General features: G+C 33.4%; 2 protein-coding genes across 3 annotated transcripts in view; one reads left to right on the plus strand and one right to left on the minus strand.

Annotated features, from left to right (window-relative positions):
• The window catches only part of LOC117117223 (ubiquitin-conjugating enzyme E2 variant 1-like), a 12,657-nt gene extending 2,177 nt beyond the window's left edge, over nt 1-10,480 (plus strand). Inside the window, exons 2-4 of the mRNA XM_033261464.1 lie at nt 2,552-2,691; nt 5,883-6,005; nt 7,349-10,480. Of these exons, the coding sequence (XP_033117355.1) occupies nt 2,552-2,691; nt 5,883-6,005; nt 7,349-7,501 (416 nt within the window). The 3' untranslated portion in view covers nt 7,502-10,480. The remainder of the gene's footprint in view (nt 1-2,551; nt 2,692-5,882; nt 6,006-7,348) is intronic.
• Nucleotides 10,481-11,756: 1,276 nt separating this feature from the next.
• Nucleotides 11,757-26,219, minus strand: part of LOC117117217 (formin-J-like) — a gene marked incomplete at its 5' end in the record, with an annotated part of 49,117 nt that continues 34,654 nt past the window's right edge. For both annotated transcript variants that reach the window (XM_033261454.1, XM_033261453.1), the window contains 10 exon segments: nt 11,757-14,326; nt 14,734-15,019; nt 15,277-15,401; nt 15,881-15,964; nt 16,657-16,790; nt 17,280-17,409; nt 17,707-17,859; nt 20,817-20,994; nt 22,163-22,340; nt 23,047-23,149. In XM_033261454.1, coding sequence (XP_033117345.1) covers nt 14,024-14,326; nt 14,734-15,019; nt 15,277-15,401; nt 15,881-15,964; nt 16,657-16,790; nt 17,280-17,409; nt 17,707-17,859; nt 20,817-20,994; nt 22,163-22,340; nt 23,047-23,149 — 1,674 coding nt within the window.

A 26,219-nucleotide genomic window follows, 5' to 3' on the forward strand; every position in this document is an offset into this window, starting at 1 on the left:
GATGTCTCGCACTTGTGAACAAATAACACGCTGGCTCGCACTTTGGCAACACTCTTTGGCAGTCAACTCGCCCCTAGAAAACCCGCCCTTGGAAACTTGCCCCATAAAAAAATGCACACTTCCTAGACCATGCAGTCTTCAAAATAAAAATTGTAACCTTTGGTAATTAACTACATTTTCCACATACATAGAAAATTTTGAAACTTTATTAAAAAAAAACCTAAACCATAATTCACCACTATAGACACTTTTTGACAAAAATGAAAAATTACGACTTTGTTACCCAATGAGAAGTGTTCTAATATAGACAATGGGTCACGTCTCATATTATTTGTTATATTTTTATTATTCATTATTTTCACTTGACTCGCATAAATAATTTTGTTCTAAGAACATTTATATGCAGTTGTACTTCGCAGCACTTCACTTGCAATTTGCAATTTCTAGTATAACATACATATTCAATAATAAAAAGATTGGGACACAATTCAAATAAATAAAACTTTCAAATACAGGCAAAATCAGGCTAAAAAAATTTATGTTATAAAAGTAAAAAATGAAAAATAGTAATAATAATGATAATAATAAAAATAATAATAATAATAACAATAGGTGACAAATTTTCATTTTTTTGTAAAGCTGAAATGGAAACGGAGAACTCAACACTCAATGCGACGTACAACCGTCGCACAACGAATCCACATTTGCTTCCGGTGAGCGATAGACGATGCAACGCCGTCTGCTGATTGTCAGTGGCAATCTGAATGGATCCTCAAAGACATCCCATTGGGTCCCCGTCTTTGCGTGCGTTCTTCATTGCGTCGCTGTCGCACGCAGTGAGTAACCGGCTTTACTCAGAATGTTTCGATCCCTATCAGAGATCTTTATCAACTGACAGGTGTTCTGGTTTGTAGGTGATATAAAATCTAGAAAGAACTGGTTGATCGTGGGAATCAACTATTCCTGGAAACTTTCTGCTTAGTCATAGTTTTTTGGGGAAAAAAATAGAAAAAACATTTGCTGTAGGCTACTATTGAGTTTTCAGTCCTTCAAAATGTATAATATTCTCACTATTTGATGTTTGACTAACCATGTACTTTTGGATGATTTACATGTTTTGGTCCATGTGAATTGATTGTTAGACGGTTTGATATGTTTTATTAATCCCGTTCGATGCAGGCATAAGGGAATTTCATATTTTTTCACTTGTCCCCGGACAAGTACCTTTGAAAAATGCACTTGTCCTGAAGACCATTTTACTTGTACCAATATTATTGTGCAATAATCATAAAAAATAACACGAAAGCAAAGTATTTTTGCTAAGGTTCTACAACATTAAAAGGCCTAATGTACATGCATACTGCATTGATCACGCAAAAATGTTTTTCTTTCTTTTTTTAATTTGCAAGAATTAAAACAACTACTGCAAGTAAAAATTTCTCAGGCATGGTTGATTCCCACAATACACGAGTTCTCAGCCACACGCTAGGACTGTGTTTTATGACGTTATTTTTTTTTTGGGTGGTGGGTGGCCATACCGTATGTTTGTACCCATTTGCAGATCTTCGCGGCGACAGATTTCTGGGCCTAATATTTTTTTGCGGGGAATATTTTACAGCCTGACACATCCTCATTTCATTTTTTGCAAAATAAATAAGAAATTGCTTACCTCTCCATGAAAGACAAGCACTGTAGGCCTATATTACTCTGAGCATGGGAAGAGGGGACGAATAACTTATAGAGAATCTCCTAGACGGCGAAATTTTTGAGACGGGAAAATGATTCATTTTGTAGGCCCTAAACCCTTAATTTTTAACTTTAGTTTTACAAGATTTGGATTTTATATGCACATTATCATCATCACTTAGTAAATGATTTTTTAATTACTTTAACAACTTTAAATCCCAATGTAACTACCCTTTCTTAGTCTGTCCAGATTATTGCCTTCCCCACACGCGCAAACGAAATAGCTATGCCTATTTTGAAGTCGGCCTAATGGCTGCTGTTCATATTCGTACTCGAAAGTAATTACTAGACACTTCATGCTGTCCAACTCAACTTATCAACTAATGGCTGTGCGCCCAAAATCTTGGTATATGTCTGGTATTTATAGACTAGACCAGCAGGCCCAGGCTGCTGATGGCTTACAGGTACGATATCGTGAGAAAATATGTAGGTCTGCTGTAGGTCTGATGTGTAAACATACAACAGATCTGGCTAATGTTGAATAGTACAAACGTCAGTTTCCTTTTTTTTTTTTGAAATAAGCAATCGGCCAGATGGAGAATTAAACTCGTGACCTTAGGAATGACTAAATGTCCTGGATTTAACTTCCAAATGCAACTGCTCCTACATTAATTAATCCAAGTTAATAATTGAATTGGTATTTCGACTCTACTTCTCTTTCAGCCAGTCAGAAAACTTTTCTGCTTTTTTTCCCCAAGTTTTATTTAGTTTTGTCCCTGGAGATAGGTTGTATCGTTCAATACATTTCCAGTTCATGTTTTTAGTCTCTACATTTAATGCTGTTATTTTTTTTTTCTCCTGACAGTTCCTCGCAATTTTCGACTACTGGAAGAATTGGAAGATGGCCAGAAAGGTGGTGGAGATGGGTTGATAAGTTGGGGCTTAGCTAATGATGACGACTTGGAATTAAAAGTATGGAATGGTATGATCATTGGCCCCCCAAGGGTGAGTACTCAAAGTGATGACAGCACTTTTGTTTACATTAAAGACAAGTTCAGAAAAGGATTTTTCGTTAGGGGGCTATACCAAACATTTTAGATGGTTTGAATCAACACCTACTGTACCGCCACAAACTATTTGCAATTTTACCTGCGCGCAGGCTTCGTAGATACATCGTAGCCTGATATAAACAATCTAACCTTCGCGCAGGCTTCGTAGATACATCGTAGCCTGATATAAACAATCTAAGCAAGGCTATGCGAAGCGAACCTCTGAAGCAAAAGCATATTGTTTATTTGTATGTGCAGAAAGACTGCTGTAGCTTACTGGAATAAACAATGTATTGCTTGATAAAGCACAAGTTTAGATCGTTAATTTAAAGTATGGAGCTGTTTTTCAATAAGAAAAACGTACACTTGACTTCATGGGAGTCTCCTCTTCCACTCGCTGTCCACGACAGGAACTTGTTTGTACTGCTGTATTATTTTTTTAATTAGTTAGCCTAGCCTAGGTCTAGCCTATTTTTTATTTACAATTGTTTTACCTCTTTTAAATGTCAAAAAATTATGTCTTCAATGACAATACACACATGTGAAAAGATTGTTCATCAAATAATATTTTATAGTCTTGATTTAGTAAGATAAGTAATAAATATAAAGGAGAGTTAATGTCCGTAGGTTGTAAAATTACCGAATGTCACATGGAAAACACAGTGGGAAATAAAACTTAGCATGTTGTGGCAGTTCAATAACCCCGAAAATCCAGCATCGGATGTCAGAGTGCACGCCAATCAGAACACAGTAAAGTGTGTTAAAGGTTAACCTCGTGGCAAATGTTGAAAAGCTGTGAGCGACAGTGAGTAAAAAACGAAGGACATGCGGTCTAGCTTGACTAGCCTTAATTTGGCAAGGTAGTGATTTCTATATTTCCATTAGTATTGGATTGCTTTGCAGGTTCTGCTTCAAATTACGGTAAACAATATACAAAGGGATCTTTATCTAGAAATCGTAATAATTTGTAGATGATTTGTCATCAGTATTATTATTTTAAAGAAGAAAATTCCTACTACCAGAACAATAATATCAAATTTAAATTCTCCGAATTGGAAAGTTAACCAGTATAATCACTGTCTGCTCTCCTCCTCTATAGAGGAAAATGTAGGCCTAAATGACATCAAAATTCAAACATACCGAAGGCCTACTAGGTTACCTAGCTAGCGAACTAAACACAGTTTTAAAACATGATCGATTTAATATCAAGGTAGGAAATAACAGAACAATAAAGTTCTAACATTGTTTATTAGTAAATTGCAACATTGCTCACATGTCGAAAGCTGGTAAACTATATTTCAATATTGTTTACGCATTGTTTATCAGCCCGACGATCCAGCCTACGATCATTGCAAAGCTAATTAAAATAACAAGGACCTTCGTAGTGGTTCATAGCTACGTTCAAAACGTACCTACGAGCAGATTACGAGAGGTTACACGCAGATACAATGCGATAATTTCATCCCTGCCATGTGATTGTGGTCCCCACATTATACAGCTTTGGTTGATAAACTAATATTTTTTGGTCAATTTACACTTACTAGGCTATTACTTCGCAGTAATAAAAAAAAAATATGCATGTTTTGCCCTTTCTAAACTGTAAAATTGTCTTGATAAAATGCCTCCACTCATTCAAAAATTATCAGTTTCATTCTATGTCAAATGAACGAATGGGGATAGAGGTCACTTGGAATTTGGTGGAATTTGGCTGAAGTAATCAACAGTTATCATACAGCAATGTCTAAGTGCAAAATAAATGTTCCTACTAGCTCCTTGCAGTTGGGGCACTTCAAAATTTTCAAATATGCTTTTCAGGTTATTGATTTGTGTTTTGTAATGCCCTACAACAGAGCATGATTAACATGAAACAAAGCTGAAAATTAGTACCTTTAACCTGTAAAACTCAAGTATCTCATCCCATTTTCTTTCTACAAGCTGCTCAAAGCACAAATTTGTTTTGCCATTAGAAATAATTTCCATGTTGACATAGCCACATAAAAATGCTTTGTATTGCAACAGTATTTTTACCTTAAAACCTTGAATATTTCATTTTCATTTCATTTATTTTGTCTATTGAACACACAAAACAGTTTCAAACTCGGGAAGACAGGATAACCAAGAGTATACTAATTTACTGTCAAGTGGCTCTCCAAACCGAAAGAGAAACAGGAACAAAAAAGAAACATAAAATAGGAAAAATAATCCACCTGGCTGGAGATGATATAATAGAAGCCCCGGGATTCTTTTTTTTTTTTTCCCGAACTTTGGATGGGCTTCTTTTTGAGGTGGCCTTCTTGTCAAGGCTACTTGTTGCGAAGTAAAGAAGCGGGCTTCTTTTTAAAATGAATGCTGTAAATTTTAGGAATAATTACTGTTATAAAACAATAAATAAGGTCACTGTAACTTCAGTCTATATTATAGAGTGTATTAACCCACATTATTTTATAAATTCACATGTAGTTATTCTCCATGTCAGAAGAATACTGTAGTGCCGTAAGTGTAATCTACATCTAGATTGAATTTTGTTTTTGAGTGTCTCCTTATTGCGAGGCAGCATTTTGAAATTAAAATATTATCATATTTTTTTCCATTTTTATAATTTAGCAATTTTTTGAGGCAGCATTTCAAAATTTATGTATTTCCTTGATCTGCACATAATATGCAAGGTGCCGCAGTTGTATTAATCGTGCTTTAAAGCCAATAATATTAATTATTGTTATATCATCTCCAGCCCGGTGGATTATTTTAATTAAAATAATTAACTTTTTAACTTTTTTTTATTTTAAGGTAGTTTATTTTTAAAGTCCTTCTATTAACAAATATAAATTTTTTTCATTATACAGTATTTTTAAATTGAATTAATTGCCTTATTATATAATTTTCCAATCAGTTGTCTTTTTTACAATCCTTTTGACCTTTTTAAAATCTTTTTGATATTCTGTCTGTATATCACATATTTTAAAATAACTGACAGGTAAACACTATCCTTAACTCTGCTCAAACAAAAGATATCAGAAGCTTGCCAACTTACTGTATAGTAAAGTCTAATCCTAATAATATTATGATAGTGCTATATAGTACTAGTAAATTATAATTACATGCTTTAAAACTGAAGCTTATTTCACTAGTAATCTTTTTTCTTTACAGACACCATATGAAGGAAGAATTTACAGCTTGCAAATGGTATGCGGCCCCAAATATCCAGATGCACCGCCAACTGTACGTTTTTTAACGAGAATAAACATAAGTGGAGTAGCTGCAAATGGATCAGTAAGCTATTTTACTTTACTTGGTTTTTAAAATGAATCTGTTTCAGTTGTTACAGTACTCTCTCTTAAGCAGTGGCGTATGTAGAAGTCTTGAAATGGGGGTGCTGATGGGGGCGCATAAGTGAAATGGGGGGAACAATGGTCAGTTGAGAGGCGCTAATTCACAAAATAAGGTGATTTTTAATTACTTGACTGATTTTTATGGGGCTACTGGGGGTGCGCAAGCAATTTTTTGGAGGGGTGTGCACCCCCACCCCGCGCACTCCCATAGATAAACCACTGCTCATAAATACCCACAAAATACCACATATCTAGCACACAATGGTTCTGCAAAAAGCAACTCAAGAACGATAATACCAATACTGATGTGCAAATCGAATAGACGAGCGGTTAGCAGGGGCGCCGCAACCTACAGCCTTTATATCAACGCTGGTTCGAACAGCACGCTCGCCTATGGTTCTGGTGGCAGATTCAGGGCAGCGCTGTCCCCTATTCCTGTAGCCGGAGGGTCATGGTGATGTCTTTCCTGATCCTGACTCCACACCCACCAATAAGATTCAATAAGATTCATTAAGATTCAATATGATTCATTAGATTTAAGTTATTTGAATATGTCTCTTTGGAGTTTCTTGTTAGTTTACTTTTTTCTTTATTCCTCTCTGAAATTGTACCTTGATCAATCACTTGAATTTCATTTGTACCCTGTTGTTCAAATGACAATAAAGAATATCGTATCGTATCGTAGAACAATTCTTCTCGGATAAGGACTAACCGTAGGCCCAGTGTATACAATGGCTCATATGCACTATAAAGAACCCAGTACGAAGGGACCTTTAGGGGCAAAGAAAGTCATTGATCGAGTTCCTAGTTATCTCAAGCGCCCTGAGCATTTGATGAATATGGCGCTATATAAAACTACGGTGCTATGTAAAACTACTTTTTACAAAAAATTTTTTTTGTCAATTTTCCCTCCCAATAATTAACCTTAGGCATACATGTGAACATTGAACATACTATAAATTAGTATTAGTATATTAGTCTGTGTCACTGCCTCGGTTGTGGATGGTAAAAGACAAAAGGTGAAAACCACTGGAACCCAGAATACCACCTTATGTGGAGTATATGCTTATAGATGTTCACATAGAGAGATCGACACTGACTCAGTTCTGGAAGTTATTGTGAACTTGAGTTCACATTGTTTTTGAAAATTTTTAAAACGTCCATATGCGAGCTAAGAGCCAGAGTGTACTCTTTTGTACCAGGCGGACTGTCCTATATAAATTTTTATGTTATATTTGGATAAAATTAAATAAATAAATCTGATTTTGATCGTTGATTTTATAGCTTGATCCAAGGTCATTCCATGCATTGGCTAAATGGCAGAGGAGTTATACTATGAAGAGCCTTTTAAGTGAGTTTAGAAGAACGATGGGATTAAAAGAAAATATGAAGCTACCTCAACCACCAGAAGGATCAGTGTACAGTGAAAATAGCTAATAAGTACCTTTTGCTTCAACCTGAGAAAAATAAACAAAGACAAAAAATACACATCAAATTAGCATTTTTAATCACAAAATATAAAAATGTGCGATTATTTGGGTCTTTGTTTAATAAATGTTCGGTCCGTGGATAATAGCACTTGGAGGTAACTTAGCCTCAATATGTTAAGCGAAGAGGTAGGAAACTAATGTTGATGTAAACTAGTTAAATGTTTGTCCATTTGATAAGGACTTATTCTAATGATTCCATGAGATGCGCCTGAAATAAATAACCTAGCTAAATATTTCCGGTACTGGAATTGGTATCAGATGCACTAGCTTCTTATTATTATTCTCAAAACCAGGATAAAGTTGCAAGGTATTCTGTAGAAATATATAACTTCGAGTTTATGCAACAATTATCTGGAATTTGCCCATATATTAGCTTGGTAATGCCATATATCGCCCATATGTGGGCAAATTGAAAGTGTTCATTAATTCAATTTAGTAATGTGTACACAGCATGTAACCAAGGAGCAAATAAAATTGTTGGTATACACTGAGAAAAACATCATCAAAATAATATGTATGTAGAGGTTGTACAAGTTACGCATGACAGCACAAACAGTGAACAAAGTATGCTATAGCATGTGTTAAAACAATATAAAAAATTGTAGTGTGTAGTTTTTAAATTTGGTTTTTTTTCCCCAGATATCAAAAATTGTTGATTTCCAACCTCGCAACTTTACTGATTTTCTCACCTTGCAACTTTGTTGGTTTGTGGGAACCTTTCACATATATATCGTAAATATTCATCATATTCAACAAACAAACATGAATGTCATTCAACAAATTAAGCGTTGATTTGTGTCCCAACAACTACAATATTTTCTGATTGTGCATTGTTACCGTATTGCAATAGCATCAGTTTCGTAAGGATGGATGGATAGCTAGATCTATCGTTAAGTTTCCTTTGCAATTATAGTGTCCTTTCTTAAACAGAATGCTGTGGCTATATTTGGGAGCAATAAGAACTTGATTAAAGAGAAAAGATAGGTAAAACCAAAATTGCTTGTTAGCAAAGAGTGAGGGAGAAAATTTCCATTCGGCATTTATAGAATGCAACCATGTAGTGCTGTAGAAATGGAATAGAAACGATATATACAGGATGTGTGAGTGCATAGTTACTGACAATTTAATTCCAAACAGTTTTTTTCTGGTTTGTATTTCATGTAAAACAATAACATTATGAATGCTTGCACAAGTTAGCGTCAGTCATTATAGGTTTTAGGTAAATGCATTGTTTTTAAATCTAAATTATTAATAAATTTGGCATATGATTTTATTTGATGGGTGCCTCTAGTTGTTCGTAGGAACTGTGTATCCGTATTATTTTGTTTATACAAAATTAACAGATTTGAATCTTTCACCATCTATATTCTTGGATGTTAATCTGATTTAATGTTGTTATACAATGAACATTCATTTTAAATATACTTGCTAACCTGTTATGTATCTTTTTTGTCTAATGTACAGGAGATATTTGTAAAACTCCAAATGTTTGGTAGTTAGTAATAATGCAGAATACAGGATTCTGTATTTTCTAGGCTTTGCTGTGGAAGTCAATAATGTTATGTTTCTGGTTAATAATAACAGTGAGCATATTAAGAGTATTTAACATTGTCATTCTAAATATTGTAATTATTTCTTTTGATTGGAAACAAAAAATAAAACATTAATCACATTTTGGTGAATATAATTTTCCATTTATCCAATAATAATAATTGTTGATCATAATAATCAAGAATAGCATTGGGCTCACAATGTAAAAGACTATGAATTATATTTTAGTTCCATTGCTCACTTTAATCTGTAATTTCTCTTATTCACAATTAAAATGATTTAGCATTGGAATTTGTAAAGCCTTTTAGGATCTATGTTGTCCAGTGCATTGGTAAATAAAGCAAATTTAACTGTTTGGTTGTATACACATGTAGTTAGCCTCTATCATATCTATTTTCATCGGATTTATTATGTGTAACATGTTTCAAATTATAAGGAAGGGAAAATATATGTGGCAAAGACAAGCCAAACAAATCCTTTATATATCATGCTGTGCTATTATTTTCCCCATGTTTAATGTTAAAACTACATCTTTTAAAGATTTGCTGATGGTTTCTGCCTGGAAAAGCCCAAAATCATAAAACTTTGGAGACTGATTTCTCAAATATTGTTCTTACATAGCTGTATGTTTAAACTTCTGTAATTTCATAACAAAATGTTGAACTTAAATGATTCTTTTACCATTTTATAGCTCTCATTTTACTCTTTAACCCTGTATTAATAACTAAAAATCTATTTTTGTGACTGGTTTGGCTGGTCTTTGTCACATATAAAGTTAACCATGAAGATAGCTTTAAATAATTGGAAAAGACAAAATGAGTTATGTTATGTTGAAAGTTTGCTGTTGTGCCTCAGATATATTTGTATTTATTCAATTTTTAGGCAGTTGTGTGTTTGCATATTCACTGTTGGCCCACATAATGCAGAAGAATGGGAGTTAATACATTTATTTGATCTTTGTTCTGTAGTAGAACCTTTAGAACTTGCTGTCAAGAAAAAAAATCTAAAAATCTGACCACACTGATTTGCCTATATATTGGCATGATGATGTCACATGACACATATGGGCAAGTCACATGACACATATGGGCAAGTCACATGACACATATGGGCAAGTCACATGTATTTGTCCCATAAAACATGATAGTGTGAACAGAGCTTAAAACTCTGTCCACATTCAAATTTTATGCGACAAATTTCTGTGATGTGGCCATATATATAGGCATGAAGAAGTCATATTTCACCCAAATATTGGCTTGTTTGTGCCGATCTGCTACATATTCCTAAGTTTTTAAAAAAATGTAAGTTCATTTTTTTTGTCTGCATAAGTTTCTAAATAAAACAGACTTATAACTAACAGACCAGAAATTGATAATTTGGAGTGAAATGGTTTGCATTGAAAAAAAAGTGTTTTAATGACCTATAAATGTCAGAATATTAAGGCCTAGTTCAGACTAGGTGGATAAACCCAGCTCAACTCACCAGGTTTATCCACCTTCCAGTCTGTACTAGGTGGTTTATCTCAAGCCGGGCGTGGTTGCTATACTGTAGATGCTAGTCTAGGTGTACAGAAATTGATCAATCAGCGTTCAATGATGTAGTGGCTGGCATGCTGTAAGCAAAAATACGTCTCGCATGCAATGTTTTGAAAATCATTTCCTGGTTCCAGTTCATGAATATGTAAATTTAACTTCTGGTTCTCGTGCATGGCTAATCCAGCAAGTCTGAACGCCGGGCTTAACCTTGAGCCTAGCTTAATCTAAGCCTGGCTTATCTCCAAGTCTGAACGTAGCCAAATACAATTAAAAAATACGTGTCTAGAAAAATACTTGCTGTGGAACTGTCAGTGACACAGAAGTACAGTACTATATGTTTAGAGGTTACAAGACCAGGGTTTTTTTTTTCTATATGATATTAATCAATTATTATAAATATCTAGTAACTACCTTGGGAAAGTTAGATTGAAACATTTTAATTCAACTTAATAGTACAGCACAATTGTCTTTCTGAAGCCAGTGGACAAGGAAACTTGATTGCCAAGCTTATAAGGTAAACGCTGGTTTGAGTGGCACGTTTGCCAATTATTAGTTGAACTGGTCTTCTTTGATTAGAAGTACAAACTATTGTACACTGTAGGCTCATTTGCACATCATTCACAAAACAAGTGACGTAGTGGTCCATACCAGGGCCACTAGCATTTCTTTCCAATCATGCAAAAATTTGCATAAACATAATATATTTTCACCCCCTGCATCTGCTCCAGCTTAGGTAGGAAGAATAGTAGTATCAGATTTGACCGATACATGTGCTACAAAAAGCAGAGATCTGGTAGAGAGTGAATGATTAGGTAACTTGTAGTACTGAATTACACTCCAGGGAATAGATGATGTTTTCACATTGTGTATGCAAATTATTTTGTATCCAGTGACCATTGGAAAAAAACACCTTGAGCAGTTGTTTCAGAAATAGATGTGTGCTACTAAATCCAATATAAATAGTGGATTGATCTAGCACCCCTCACCCAATCATCATTATTATTAAAGCCTTACTAGGCCCTGTGAGAGAACAGTAAATATCTACTGAACAGGATACCCAGTGAAAAGAAAAATAAATTCATAGTTGCACCACATCACAAATAGAAAAAAAAAATCTCTGTAAAAATAATTTTATTCTGAATTGCATACTTGTCTATTATAATATTGTGCAAAATTCGAAAGTTTACTACATATCAGAATCAAACTCTCAATAAATTTTACTAAAGTATCAATTAGAAATGGAGCACAACAGATCTGTACAATAAACATCTGCATACTGTTTAATCTTTAAACTTGATTAAAATTTTCTAATCAATAACTGAATACATTCATGATTGCTAACGTGAGTACATAGGAACATTTACATTTAGGAAGACAACTTGGAAGACATCTGCAGTAATTGGTTTGAGTGGTGGTGCCAGTGTCCAAGAACACAGGATCCCCATTGTGGAACCCTGGATGTCCTGTCCGGGAAGAAGCCGTTCATTTCAAAAAGTATCTTGACAGTCTGAGAGTGACTATTCCTAGGCTGCATCATCAGCTTCAAATATGCTGGGTGGGTTTAGTCTCCTCACTGAGAACCTTCGCAACTTGCCGGAAGAATGTCTGGTACTACCACTGATCTGTTTTATTAGCAACACCATAGGCTCAGCCTTACCAGTGATGCTAATCAATAATAAAATCTTAAAACATAAAATTGCCAATTTTTGGCAGCTACTTAATTAATTTTATCATATCCTTTAAATATATGGAAACATTATTTGTCTCATGTTACACAATCTGACAATAAAACTGACTTAATTTACTAAATGAGAAGGTATTATTGTATAACATATAATTCATCAAAAAATAGTAGGACCCAACAGAAAGCATATGTTATTTTTATTATTTATTTATAAATATGAATCGGGGATTGCCAATCGATAATAAATCCTATATGTACAACGAATTTAAAAGAAAAAGATTATATCGAAAATAAAATTTGAATATATGCTCTAGCTCTTACTAAAAAAAGACTTAACTATGCAATAAAAGTCTATAAGGTCACATAAAAAAATCTATATAAATGTAATTGTTAACAAATCACACTATACATTTTCACTAAATAATAAATTTCAGTTTTCAATATTGATAAATCATTCTGAAATCTATTATTTCAATATATTTACACAAAGCACTTGATTATAACAATAAATATGTCATAGCAAGTTGGTATTCAAATATTTTACAAATGTACAGTGAGTTTTTACTGCAGAAGTTTTACTACTGTCATTGAATTAATTGTTTGACAAAACAGTTGAAATACTTGAGAGTGAAAACTTTTTTGTTTTTCTTAATATCAGGGGTCCTAAGTCTCGTGCAACTACTGTAACATATCTCCTGAAAATTAATTATATTCCAATGTTTCTACTACTGTATTATCAATTGTCTCTGGATGTCAGCTGGTGATAGCAAAATAAAGCTTGATGTGTTAAGAAAGCTCCTGGAAGTGATCTTAGATCTTGGGACCCCGGAACATGTTCTGCTTGAATGAATATTAAGTTCTGGTCAAAGGTGATGAGTCACATCAAAGGAGACACTCCAACGGATATTTAATTTATAATAGGGATTCAGTGCCCAAAAGAAAAATGAACTCACAAAAAATAAATCATGTAGTGGTTTAGTGCACTCCCCTTTGAACAGACAGGCCAACCCTACAAGGCCAACAAGAGTAGTCTGAAAACCTTTTGAGGAGTTTTGGCAATGTCAGCGGAGTATGTTAAATTTTTTCCTAACACATATGGTACCAATGTGATCAGGTATTATTGGCATATTTTAAATGGCATTTTGACTCATAAATAACTTTACATCAGCAATACCTCCGTATGAGACTAGGAGCACAAATTACTTTTTCATATACAGTTGTTCAGGATGAAATTAACTGGTCTTGTTCTTTTCTAAATCTAAATAATAAAATCAATCGATTTTATTATTGGAAAATGCTGATTTATTTCAGCCGGCCGTAATGCGTAAAAAGCAGAGATTGTCGACCCAAAATTGGAGTGCAGAGTTTTGCTTGAATAAATGGAGTAACTCCGCCGAAATCTGAGTGGTTGTCATGTCTGTTTCAATCCCAAAATTCTGGGTTCAATCTTTGCAAAATATTCTCCTAACCAAAGCAATTGCAACTTTTATTCCTTGTAAAAAGTCCTGATTTACTAGTGATAAAAACTTGTATAATCATATTGATAGAAAAAACAAATGTAATATAGTGATGTGTTTAAGAATGAGCACTATGTTCTTCAAAATATGTTGGCTAGTTCCTGAAACACACATTTTATTAAAGGTGTATTGTGAAATTGGTGCAGTGCCAACAAACACCTTCAACTACACAATTAAAGTTTTCATTTCCTGCCTGTATAGGCTAGTATTCCTGTCATCCAATTCACAGACTCAGTTTTTGAAGGCGCCCGGAATTTGTAGACACGTTCTTCTGTCTCTAAAACAATGATACGTTCATCTTCCCCTTCCACGGTGCATGGGCAATCACGTAAGTATATGGACTCAACACTGCGGTCATTCTTTTTCTTGGAATAATGTAAATGGCCGGTCTGTGCCAACTCAAAATAGCGTTTGTTCCAAGTTTGATTTCGGCCTGAGCTTAATTTTTCCATATATCCCTCTTTGGTTGGTTTTTTGTTTGATTTCTGGGGAAAAAAAATATTTTCAATGAACAATAATAAAAAGTACAGGTAATTAAAAAAGTAGTAATTCATCTACAAACATGAAAAATCCAATTAGTGGATTAGAGATTACCAGAAGTGAACGAGTGACAGAAAAAATTAAATGGCAAGATGAAGAGATTCTGTTGAAGAAAAAAGTCATTACAGCATGGAAGACCAAAAACAAACAAATGATGATGTTAGATAATGATGTATGTTGATGATGATGATGACAGATAATAAGTAGTCTAAGAAAAAGAAAGAAAGTTTGGTAATAATAATGACTGGGAATTTATATAACGCATAATGTAAAGACCTATGTGCTTTTACAGTGGAAATTTGGGTGGTAAGTTATTCTTTTGATTCTATCAGCTTAGTATAGTATCGCGTACCTTAGCACCATTTTTGCTTGATGATTCCTTTTTGGTCTTTGGCTTTTCCTTCTTGTTAACCCGCCTAAGCTCCTTTTCAAACGTAGACATACCAGCCTCTTTCCTTGCTTTCTCACCAAATGCCTTGCGTAACTCTTGGACGTGCGTCGGCGTACCAGATGGCGAACGGAATATAGTCTGACTCTCCATACTACTAACCGAACTCGATCTTTCAAGTGTGCTACATTCCTCCGACTCTGAGAATGTGTCTGTTTTCATGGATTGCGACAACTGGAATTTTGTTGCACTAAAAAAAAGTAAAGTAATAAAAGAATATAATTTAAAAAAAATAGCATGCAATATACATACAGATATATAATCTTTCATTAACCATGTAAAAACAAGACATAACAATGCTTTATAGACTTCAAAGTTAATAATCATATTAAATCTCCTTCTTGATTACTACCAGAGACAACACCATGGGTGGGAAGGAGCCTCTCATTAGCCACGACACGTTGGACCAGGGAAAAAAAAAATTCTGAAAAGATCAAAATGATCTACCTGTGTAAGGCTGCTGCATCAGCTGCCACCAGAAGATCAACTTCCTTTTGGAAGTCTTTAATAAAAGCATTAACACCTGAAAAGAGTTCTTCAGAGTCGGTGTTCAAAGACTCTCCAAACCGGGTCTGCAAATATCAAAAGAACATCAATTATATGTATAAAAATAATACAACAGGAACATAGTCTATGGGCAGTAGGGGGTGGATTATTCAGTCTGGTTGATTGTGTATATTAGCATTTTAATTGAATGCTTTTGTTATATATTTGTTAGACACAGCTATATAAGAACAATTATGTGCTTGTTTGTTCAAGACTTTTATGGAGAGATGAATGTGTGTATGGTTAACTGAATAATAAAATATAGGGAAGAATACTGAAGGGATAAAAGAATAAATGAATGAATGAATGGATAGATGGGTAGATGAATGAATAAATAAATGAATGAATGGATGAAGAGAGGTATAAATCACTAAAGGGAAGGATAAAAGAATTAATGATTAAATGAATGCATGGATAAATGAATGAATGAATGAATGAATGGAGGGATAACGAATATAGGGATGAAGCAATGTATGACTGATAATGAGTTACTTGATTGACTTACTAAAACTAAAGTGTATGCTGTACCCATCTCTTCACTCTTGCTTGACAAGGTTGCCATTTTAGCATCATAATGCTCAACAAATGACTGAAAAATAATTAAATATACTCTATTCATAAAAACATTAATACAAAACTAGAATGCACATGAAGACTGATTGCTTTAAATATAATGCAATAATTATAACTGATGAAGAATATAACATGACAAATACTGTTTTAATTGAGGAAAAAATATTATAAATGATATATGGTGGAAGTGATGTTTTGCCATACCTGACGTGTTATGATATATGGTGGTTAAAGAAAAAAATGTATTGTCCCCATTGGGGTACGACCCAGTACCTTCTGACTACCGGCTAATCTATGAGAGCAAAATTAATGTACTCCCTTTGACTTTCTCATTAGGATATATTTTCCCCAAATATTACATATGCAATAAATATATCAAATAATCTTAAATTATATATAAGGTTATTTTTTGATGCTTATTTATGAAAGAAAAAGGTAAATCTAAAACAGTTGTAACCTCATAGGTTAGAGTGTCCATCAACCTTTCCATAGCAATTGTGCCAGATTGTGCTAAGTTTTGTGTTGGGTTAAAGTGGGAGGGGAGAGGGGGAGATGCCACTCCTGCAAAACAAATGTGTTAACCTTCAAGGCTTCCATGTACATTTATTACTATCAATACACTGAAAAGTAATATAATTACACCGAAAATTAGAACTACCATTACTTCTCAATGTGAAAATCAATCATGAAATAATATAAAAACCTTACATTAATTTGTGCACAAAAATTAGCATCTTCTTCTGAAGCCTCTTCATGGTTGAGAAGAATGGAAGCATTTTTGCGGATCTTACATAGGTCTTTCTTCATAATCTCTGCTTCTGCTTGTAATGCCTTGATCGATGCTAAAAAAATATTATTTACATTTGATTTATTTTTATCATCATTCATCGAACATAAAAATGTTATATAAACATAAAAACACTCACAATCAATAAAGTTATCTTGTTGACTATTATAATATCAAACCTGATCAATAAAATAGGCTCTGAAAATGGCAGCCTCAATACCTTTTCTCCTTCCCCCTACTCATTAATATCTTTTCATTCTTGTGACAATACAGCCAGAATCTTTTTAAAAAGTTATTGTATATTAATCCTGATATTAAAAATATCTAAAGTGAGCCCTCATTCAGCAATTCCTTGTTAGACAAAATTTGCAGACGTGAGACATTTTGGCCCTTAATCGTGACAACGTAAGACAGACCCTGAATATGCCAGTCTTATGCCAAATGCATAACACTTGGTAGGTCTGGCCCTCTATATTCCTGAATACCACAGCACCATACGACTCCTCTCTCTTACTTTCTCCCTCAACAAAAAACAGATTCTTACCATCTGGAACTTTGGTGATAGGTAGAAGGTCATCCATTATGTTCAGCAGGTCTGGTTCCTGTTGGTACATTTGTTCAACTATAAACTTCAGAAGAGTGTAGTTCTTGTCTTTTGATCGACAATCTGTTAACTTATTTAAATAAATTAGAAAATTATTAAACACTGTCTATATAATTACAGTACTATTCATTAATCTATTAAAAACAATTTTTAATTAAATTACAAAATAATTACAACTGTATAACATTTTGCTGACTTGTGCTTCCCTAACCATAAAAAAAATATATAGTTAACCTAATCAATAATATATAATCCACATCCTTTTCAAAATAACGTAAGTTAACTAGCTCTGAATCAAAAAAATCTATTAGCACATGAAGAATATATCCGTAACTGTACTTGTCACATTTTTTATAGAGCCTCTTACCTTTGTTAATGCAGACAGCCTGAAACCAAGAGCCTGTCCTTTACCAGTGGTACTATTCACAAAGTTACCTGTCGCCAAAATGTACTCAAGGACAGCAATGAACCTCTGGTTACTGTACAGTTCTTTGCATGCTTCTATAACATTTCCAATAGTCTGTAGAAATTAAAATACATTTATAAAATATATATTAAATGCATGGATAAATGAATGAATGAATGGATGGATGGATGGATGAATGGATGAGTGGACGGACGGATGAATGAATGGATGAATGAATAAATGAATGGATGATTGAATAAATGAATGGATGAATGAATAAATGAATGGATGAATGAATAAATGAATGGATGAATGAATAAATGGATGAATGAATGAATACCGTACTCGCGCGAATAAGCACCCCTGCACGAATAAGCACCCCTTTTGAATAAGCGCCCCTTTTGAATAAGCGCCCCTCTTGAATAAGCGTCCCTCGAAAAGTGAAAATTGTCTTAAGCGCCCAGTTTGAATAAGCGCCCCTCCTAATTTGAATAAGGACCCTCTGTGTTTATTCAATTTTTAAAACAATATTTTGTGATTGATTTTTTTTTTAGCAAACGATAATCTGAGACTGTAGTTGGCATGATTTGAGCTGCGAATTGGATTCACATTTTCTTATGTTAATTTTAAAATGAGGATTTTCTCCTGGACAGATGGAAGCTCCCTGAATAGTATCTTTCCAACTTTCCTCTTCTTACGTTTGTCTACTTCTCTTTTTCTTTTCCCGACAATTTACGTTTTCATGTGAGTTTGCAAGACTTAAGCCTGCAATGATCCTGCTAATCTCAATCGGTAGATGGCCAACAAGCTTATACACCACCACCACCACCAATTTCATCTGCTGTTGAAACTCACAGCATTCCTGTCACGAGCCATGCTTTCTGGATGATTATCTTTTCTGCACCAGAACCATTCGTAATCTTCAGTTTCCAGATGTCCTTATACAATCCTTTTTTCATTCAAAAAGCGCCCATTAAAATTTCAAAGTTCCCAGAAGAACCCTTCAATTTTAATATATTTCCATAAGCGCCCCCATTTAAATAAGAGCCTCGTTTGAATAAGCACCCCTTAGAAAGTGCAAAAAACATTTTAAGTACCAGGGCGCTTATTCGCGCGAGTACGGTAAATGAAAGAATGAATGAATGGAGGGATAAATAATGAATGAAGCAATGTATGACTATATGGTTAATTGACTTACTAAAACTAAAGTGTATCTATTAATTAAAATTATCTTATTTAAAATTATCTTATATAAAGTGTATCTATTAATTAAAATTATCTTATTTATATTTGAAATGGTAATAAATTCAATAATTATATCCAGGATTTAAATTTAAAAAAAAAAACCAGAATATGAGGGAAGGGCCATGGTTTAATCATTAACTTCTCTGGCTTAGCCATTATTAACTGAACCAAGAAGTTATTATAGCATTCCCTGATCGAAAGTGGGCTTACCCTGGGTAAATATGGTGTACAAGAGAGGAGTGTAATCACTCATTGGTTACACTTGAAAGAGGCATTTTAAGATTTCACATATAATTTTAACAATTATGAGTCTGTAACATTCCATCTTCAATACCTGTTTCTAATGTAAACATTCTCAGATATGCAGTATGTGATCTGCTCCAAAGTAACAAATTTCATGAGACAAATAAATGTGATATGCCCATATTTGGGTGTACTAAGACATTATCATGCTCATATAAGGGCACAACACACAAATTTGTCACATGAAATGGACAGAGCTTTAGAGACTGTACAAGTCTAATAAATCAAATTTGTGAGGAAGCAACCTAAATTATATTTCTTCCTTCCCAAGGTCATGTAACATTCATGTTCTGATACTCCTCATGTTATTATTGGATACCCCCAGATATTATTATTGGATGTACAGATGCAAACTAGATTAATGCCAAGTCATATCTATTCAAGGAAAACTCTAAACTAAATCTGTAAACGCAGACTGGGAAATATAGATAACACATGTGTCAACCAAATATAGACTTGAACTGAGTATGCAAATTAGTTGTGGCGTGTCTGGTGTGTCTTAAAGTGTTTGATATCAGGGTGCAAAATGAAAGTACGTCTTAATTTACTACTACAGTTTTGATACAAATGCAGAAAAACATTTGAAAATATCAATAGCACTTATGAGTGTGTTTGTTAGAAGAGATTATATTCATATTTTTTATTTGTGTATTACACTCTAAGAATTAATATAAACTAATCTACTATAACATTTTTGTTGTAAAACACAGGGAAAATCACAAAGTGTCTGTTTTTTGCCAGGACAATTATTTACAATTTTGGAAAAAGTGAAATATCAAATTATACAGTCTACTGAAGCAGTATATGAATCTAATATACTTCAGTTATAATGTTTGTTTCTGGTGGAATTGAAGGCATTGGTCCAATAATATACACATGTACTAGTAAACAGTAGAACTTACTATAGTAGAACCCGCAACTATTAAAGTGACAACTGTAGGGACCAAAAAACGTGTCCCCTTAATGGGTGTCACCAGAGTAGGGTTAGATGTGTTAGAAGATAATGCAGTCGTTCGTAATTATAATATAAAGAAAAGATTATAACTATGATGAACCATCAACGATGACAACACTCCCAAGTTTTTGATTAGATTTTACAGAATAATAATTACTGATTAATGATAATAATAATGATGTTAATAATAATGATGTTAATAGTTTTCAGCTGTTTTTTGCTATTTATTTGCCTGATCATTTAAGGTTTAGTAACAAAAATACATTAAATAAATATTGTATATATTAACTATTGATGAACAATATTGATAATTGATGATTAATAATGATAATTAAAGAGCTAATAATTAATTTAATAATAATTAACAATCATGTAAATTATTTTTGATGATAATAAACATGAGCTATTAAGTTTATTATCGCTCTTTTTTAAAAGAGAAAGCAACACACACTGGTGTAAAGGATATAGATAATAATTAACGATAATTAATAATATTCATGTAAAATCATGTTGATGATGATATGTCAATTAAGTTTATCTATTTTTATAAAAAGAAAGAGACACTCACTGGTGCAAGATCTTCATACTGTACTGGAAACTCATTGACGGTGCTTAGAAGATCAAGACGAATACGTAGATTTGGAATACCGCACATGAGTATCATAAAACGATCTGTTGCTTCTAATTCGGTTGGATTACCATCATACGATTTATACATTTCCTTATCCTCGGTCGTTGGTTGGAACCTGGAATAGGAGAAAATCAGGAGAGGGAACAAAAATCAAGAACTGACTTTGAGGATACTGTTCGTCTTGACAATAATATGAATAATAAATATAATAATAAAAATAATAAATCTAAAAGTTGCTGAACTTGTTCAACATGTAAACAAAAAATTACCAATATCAATATAATTATTCTTGAAAATCCAGATTTTTTGCAAAGCAATCTTTTTTATAAACCAAGGAGTAGTATATAAACAATCACATTCACTTGACGGTTTTCACTACTCAAGACGCACCTTTTTTAATAATCTCTTTATTGGAACGGCACCAAGAGCAACGTCTATTGGCATGGTGCCATATAAATGGAATTGATGTTGATTGATTGAATGATAAAACCCAATTTAAATCCAAACTTAGACTTTAAATGGTGCATAATAATTAAATTTCTATGCAACAAAGAAAAAGGGAGAAAACAGAAACAAAAATACATTTTTTATTTGTTTCTAATGCTTTCACATTATGGTTCTATAAAATGATCCTGTAACCATTGCTCCCCACTATCTATCACATTGAAGTACAGAATGCAAGTCTTTAGAATGGCATAGCATGATCGCCTAGAACCTTTCTCTTCAGATATGAAGCACTTTATAATTGTTCCAAAAGGCCAAATTTTAAGCTTTAATTAATAAATTTAATACAATGGAAATTAGCCCTAAGATTACCATTTCACCAGCCAAATGTACGGGTTCAGTGATAGTTGGCAACTCCAGAATTGGCCTCCCATAGTTAAACAAGAAAAACAATTGCCAACCTTAATATTTCTTGAAGATTTGCATGGCAAGTATCTATAATTAAATAATTGAACTTTTGGTACACTATGTGTAATGATCTGGTTTTTGAGATAACACAACTGGCTGATTGTCTCAACATTTTGGTGAGATTTTTCTTATTCTCCTGATGACGGTCAGAGAAATCTCAACAAAACTTTGAGACAAGTGACCACTGGTTTTAACCCAACTATCATATTCTTACACATAGTATACCGAAAGTTTAATTAATGCCGAACCCTAGTTGCTAAATGTTACTGTGCTTGTGCAACTCAATTCTTTTAGCCTTGCATCATTTTTAAGTAGAAATATTAATATTATTAATAATAATTATATGAGTAAAGAAGTGGTTTTTGCCTTACCTTCTGAGAGCTGAGATATGTTCTGGTGACAAACCGCCGTCACATTCGTAAAGGATCACTAATCGATTCTTTAAGTCATTCAAATCAATCTTGAATCCGCTCAGGAAGATTCCAAGATTCTGAGCTAACTTCGGATCAAGCAATGTTTTAATCTTCTTCTTCACTGTGTTTTGTACAACTGAATAATATAAATGAAGAAAATCAACAACAAATAACAACATCAACTTACATGTAGGAAGGGTTTCAACTAGGGCCCCAGTCTGAAGTGAGGGTAATTTACTGCAATTGTCATATACGCTTTACTTACTAAATTAATTGTACAGTACTTAGTTTTGCCATTCCATGCCTGGATATATTTTACTGTCAAATATTATTTTTTGAGAATATAGGAATACAATTAAATTACAGACTGATTTCAGATTCCCAACTAACAGATAGGATATCTCGTATTTTAAGACTATGCTAAACATTATTAATCTTTAATAATACAAGTCAATTTGACTTCTTCAGACATTTTTGGTACCCATTGTCATCACATTCTGAACATCGGGCTCGGTAGTGCGGAGTACTTAATATTTACATTATGTAATATTAATAGCTAAATCAACACGTCAGAATTGCCAAAATCTTTTAATCAACACCAGATGTCCTCAAGTGTGTGCCTATTCCATGATCCAATACAGGTGTTCACACTTTTTCTTGCCAGCCCTTGGGAACTGCTGGGGGACCCCTGGACAACGCGCCCTGGTTTAATGAACCGGCCCCTATTTCTACGTGACTGCTACATATATTATACTGTTCTATACTCAAAAAGAGCAACACTCTCAACATATAATTTAATAAATAGAGATAAATATTAAACAATGTTTCAATAAAATATATACCAGTTTGCACTTTTCCATCTTGCGAACCAAATATTGCTTCTAATTTTACTAAGTCCAGTTTACAGGTAACGTCTCGTGTATCCTTCCAAACACTGGTGCATACCTAGGCAATGTAAAAAAAAATAAAATTACTTCATTAGAAGTAATACAGTAATAATATTTTCATCAATTTTTTTTATTCAACTTTTTGGCACAAGGTCAAGAATATGCCAAACAACAAACTTCATCACTTAAATGGTAATCTCTTTCACAAGACAAACATACACAGAAGGTGCTCTTCATAAACTACCTGAAGTCTCATTATGAGTGGACTTATTTTTGGTTGTTAGAAAAATCTGGTTACCATGACACAAATTTAATACAGGACCCTGGGACTGGAAGGCAAGCATCTTAACCACCAAAATATTCATCTAAACTAATTTCTTAATGTATAAATATAAATGTGAATAGCAACAACATGTACATTTTGCTTTAATTCTTTTAATTTTTTAAATTATAATATTGTAATGAATTATAAACACACAATTGTCAGTTGTGTATGGTGAACATCTTAAATATAAATACTGGTACTATGTATATATGAGTGAAAATATAAACTGAAAAACATGAAAAAAGGACAAATGATGTGGGTGACACTCATGAAAAAAAAAAAAAAACATGTAAAAATATATACAATAGGTGAATTGTATATAATTATAAGTGGAAGCCTCATTCCTGTTTGGATTGTTGAAAGGAGATATTAATAAGTAAAAAACAAACAAAAAATAACAGTGTTATCATCCATTTACAAAAAAAAACTCTAATAATAAGCATTATGCGTCAGTTAAAAATAATTTATTATAATCTACACAAATCTGTTCAATCCAGCTTTTATATCATCATGGGAAATCATTGCAAACATGAACAAAAATCCTGAGTTGACATACATCTTAATGTCCTAGTTCATACTCATGACCTGATCTCAAACTGGCTTTCCCTTAAAGGAGTGATCCTAATACGGTGAGTATATATTAAATACAGCAAAGAACTTTATCATCCATTCACAAAAAACTCTAATAATTAGCATTATGCGTCAGTTAAAAATATTTTTTTATAATCTACAAAAGTCTGTTCAATCCAGCTTTCATATCACCATGGGAAATCATTGCAAGCATGAACAAAAATCCTAAGTTGACATACATCTTAATGTCCTAGTTCATACTCATGACCTGATCTCAAGCTGGCTTTCCCTTAAAGAAGTGACCCTAATACGGTGAGGATACATTAAATACAGCAACTTTTTTTTAAAGTCCTTTATCCACCCAAACATTGTAGCTCATGCTGATTTTGCACTGCAAGATAACATTTTACGTTTGCTGGGTACGGTTGTCAGAACTTCTAGAATGGTTAAAATGACACTGCCATGCTTTCATCGTTCTATGACTCAAAATTTAAATATCCTCAGCTTTCTGTCCTATATATAATTGGTTAAAACAACATATAACCAGACCTTTATTGATAGCCCATGCTGACCATTATTCAAGTCCATGGGCATTTGTTTGTTTCCCTTGGCAAGGCACAATCTCATACTCTATTCAGACATGCAGGTGGGTCATTGGAGGTTTCATTACCAATGTATTGATTGCAGACAATAAAATAAAATTATGGAATACCTCCTAGTGAGGTTATAGTTCCAAAGGTGATCGAATGAATGTGCATCAGCATGTGCTACGTATTGTCATTTTTTATTCTATAACTACTTGAAGAAATTGGCCTTCCATCTTTTCATGCCAGTTTTGATCTTGTTTAATAAGCTTTATTTGTATTTTGCTGCATGCAGTCATACTAACATAGTTATTTCATTTAAACAAACAGAGTAGTAAAAGAGGCGTTTGTGGGAGATGCTTGCTGTTAAAGCAAGCGTGGAACCGTGAAGATATCTGTGAAACTCATGCAACTCAGGAGAGGCTTGGGATCCTTGGATTATCTAGTGATGTGCATGTTCAGTAAAAAACTGACTACATTAAACTACATGAAAAAGTGAGACTGACACTGATGTATGATTAAACAAGAAACTTTTTGGACCATATTGAACAAGCTGCTCAACAGGTGTCCAGATAAAGGAATAGAATATGTTTCCTGTTTTAAACGTATCAAATAAAATCAATATGGTTTGTGAAAGAAAGATGCAATTAAAGATAAAGCAATGTAAGGCCCTGCAATGCAAAAAGCTTTAAATTTTGTAGTTCTTTTTTAATGTTGTGACGCTTGACAGTGTCTGCTTAGTATGAGCCAAGAATGGTTCAAAACAATTGTATTCATGTCTTGCATCATGTCACCGACCCCAATGCCTCATAGCATTTTAAATCAAATTTCTATTGAGGACCCTGGATCTACCTGATGTCAGCAAAAAATCAAATGGCCATATTTCTAGTGTTTTAACATACTGTATATAAACTGTACAAGTATTGAAAGGTCAATTAACAGTGTACAGTTATATACACCAAAATGATTGGTTTGATTTTCCTAGCCTAATGTACAAGGTAAATGAAGATTTAATTATTTTAATGTTAGTAAAAAATAAACATGCTAATTGTTTCTACAAACTTATGTTCTCTGTACAATTACGACTGTCCATCAATGGTAGCTAGGAAAGCATTCTACCCAGACAACAGTAGTATGATTAGAATACTCACCCACATCCAGTGGTGTATCTTAAAGTATAGATATGGGGGACAATATGGCCACAGTGGGAATGTAATGGATAACTATCTGGGTGAATGAAGTGATATGGAATGATTTTTAATTGCTTGAGTATTCTTTTTGCTCAACGAGTTTTCAATGGGGTATGGTGCAACCACCTCCTCACCTCCCCCCCCACCCATTGCCCTACAAACATCCAGTCTGAGGGGCAGAAAGCTGTACAAGAATTACTGCATAAATAAAGTGACCAAGGAACTGAAGCACTCTGAGGTGTCATGTATTACTGCAGGATGATTGCAGGTGCTATAAAATTATTACAAATTTAAAATATGTTACATTTTGATCCACAAATAAAATTTAAATTCAAATAAATCACAAAAATATTTTTCATATGATAAAAGAAACTCATATTATTTTACGACTGTAATTACTAAATTATCAAAGAGGGCTATTTCAAATTTATATTGTGCATGGCTAAGGGTCTTATATGA

The sequence above is a fragment of the Anneissia japonica genome, unplaced genomic scaffold (assembly GCF_011630105.1).
Source record: "Anneissia japonica isolate Jap-2015-1 unplaced genomic scaffold, ASM1163010v1 scaffold287835_len3118868_cov185, whole genome shotgun sequence".
Taxonomy (NCBI): Eukaryota; Metazoa; Echinodermata; class Crinoidea; order Comatulida; family Comatulidae; genus Anneissia; species Anneissia japonica.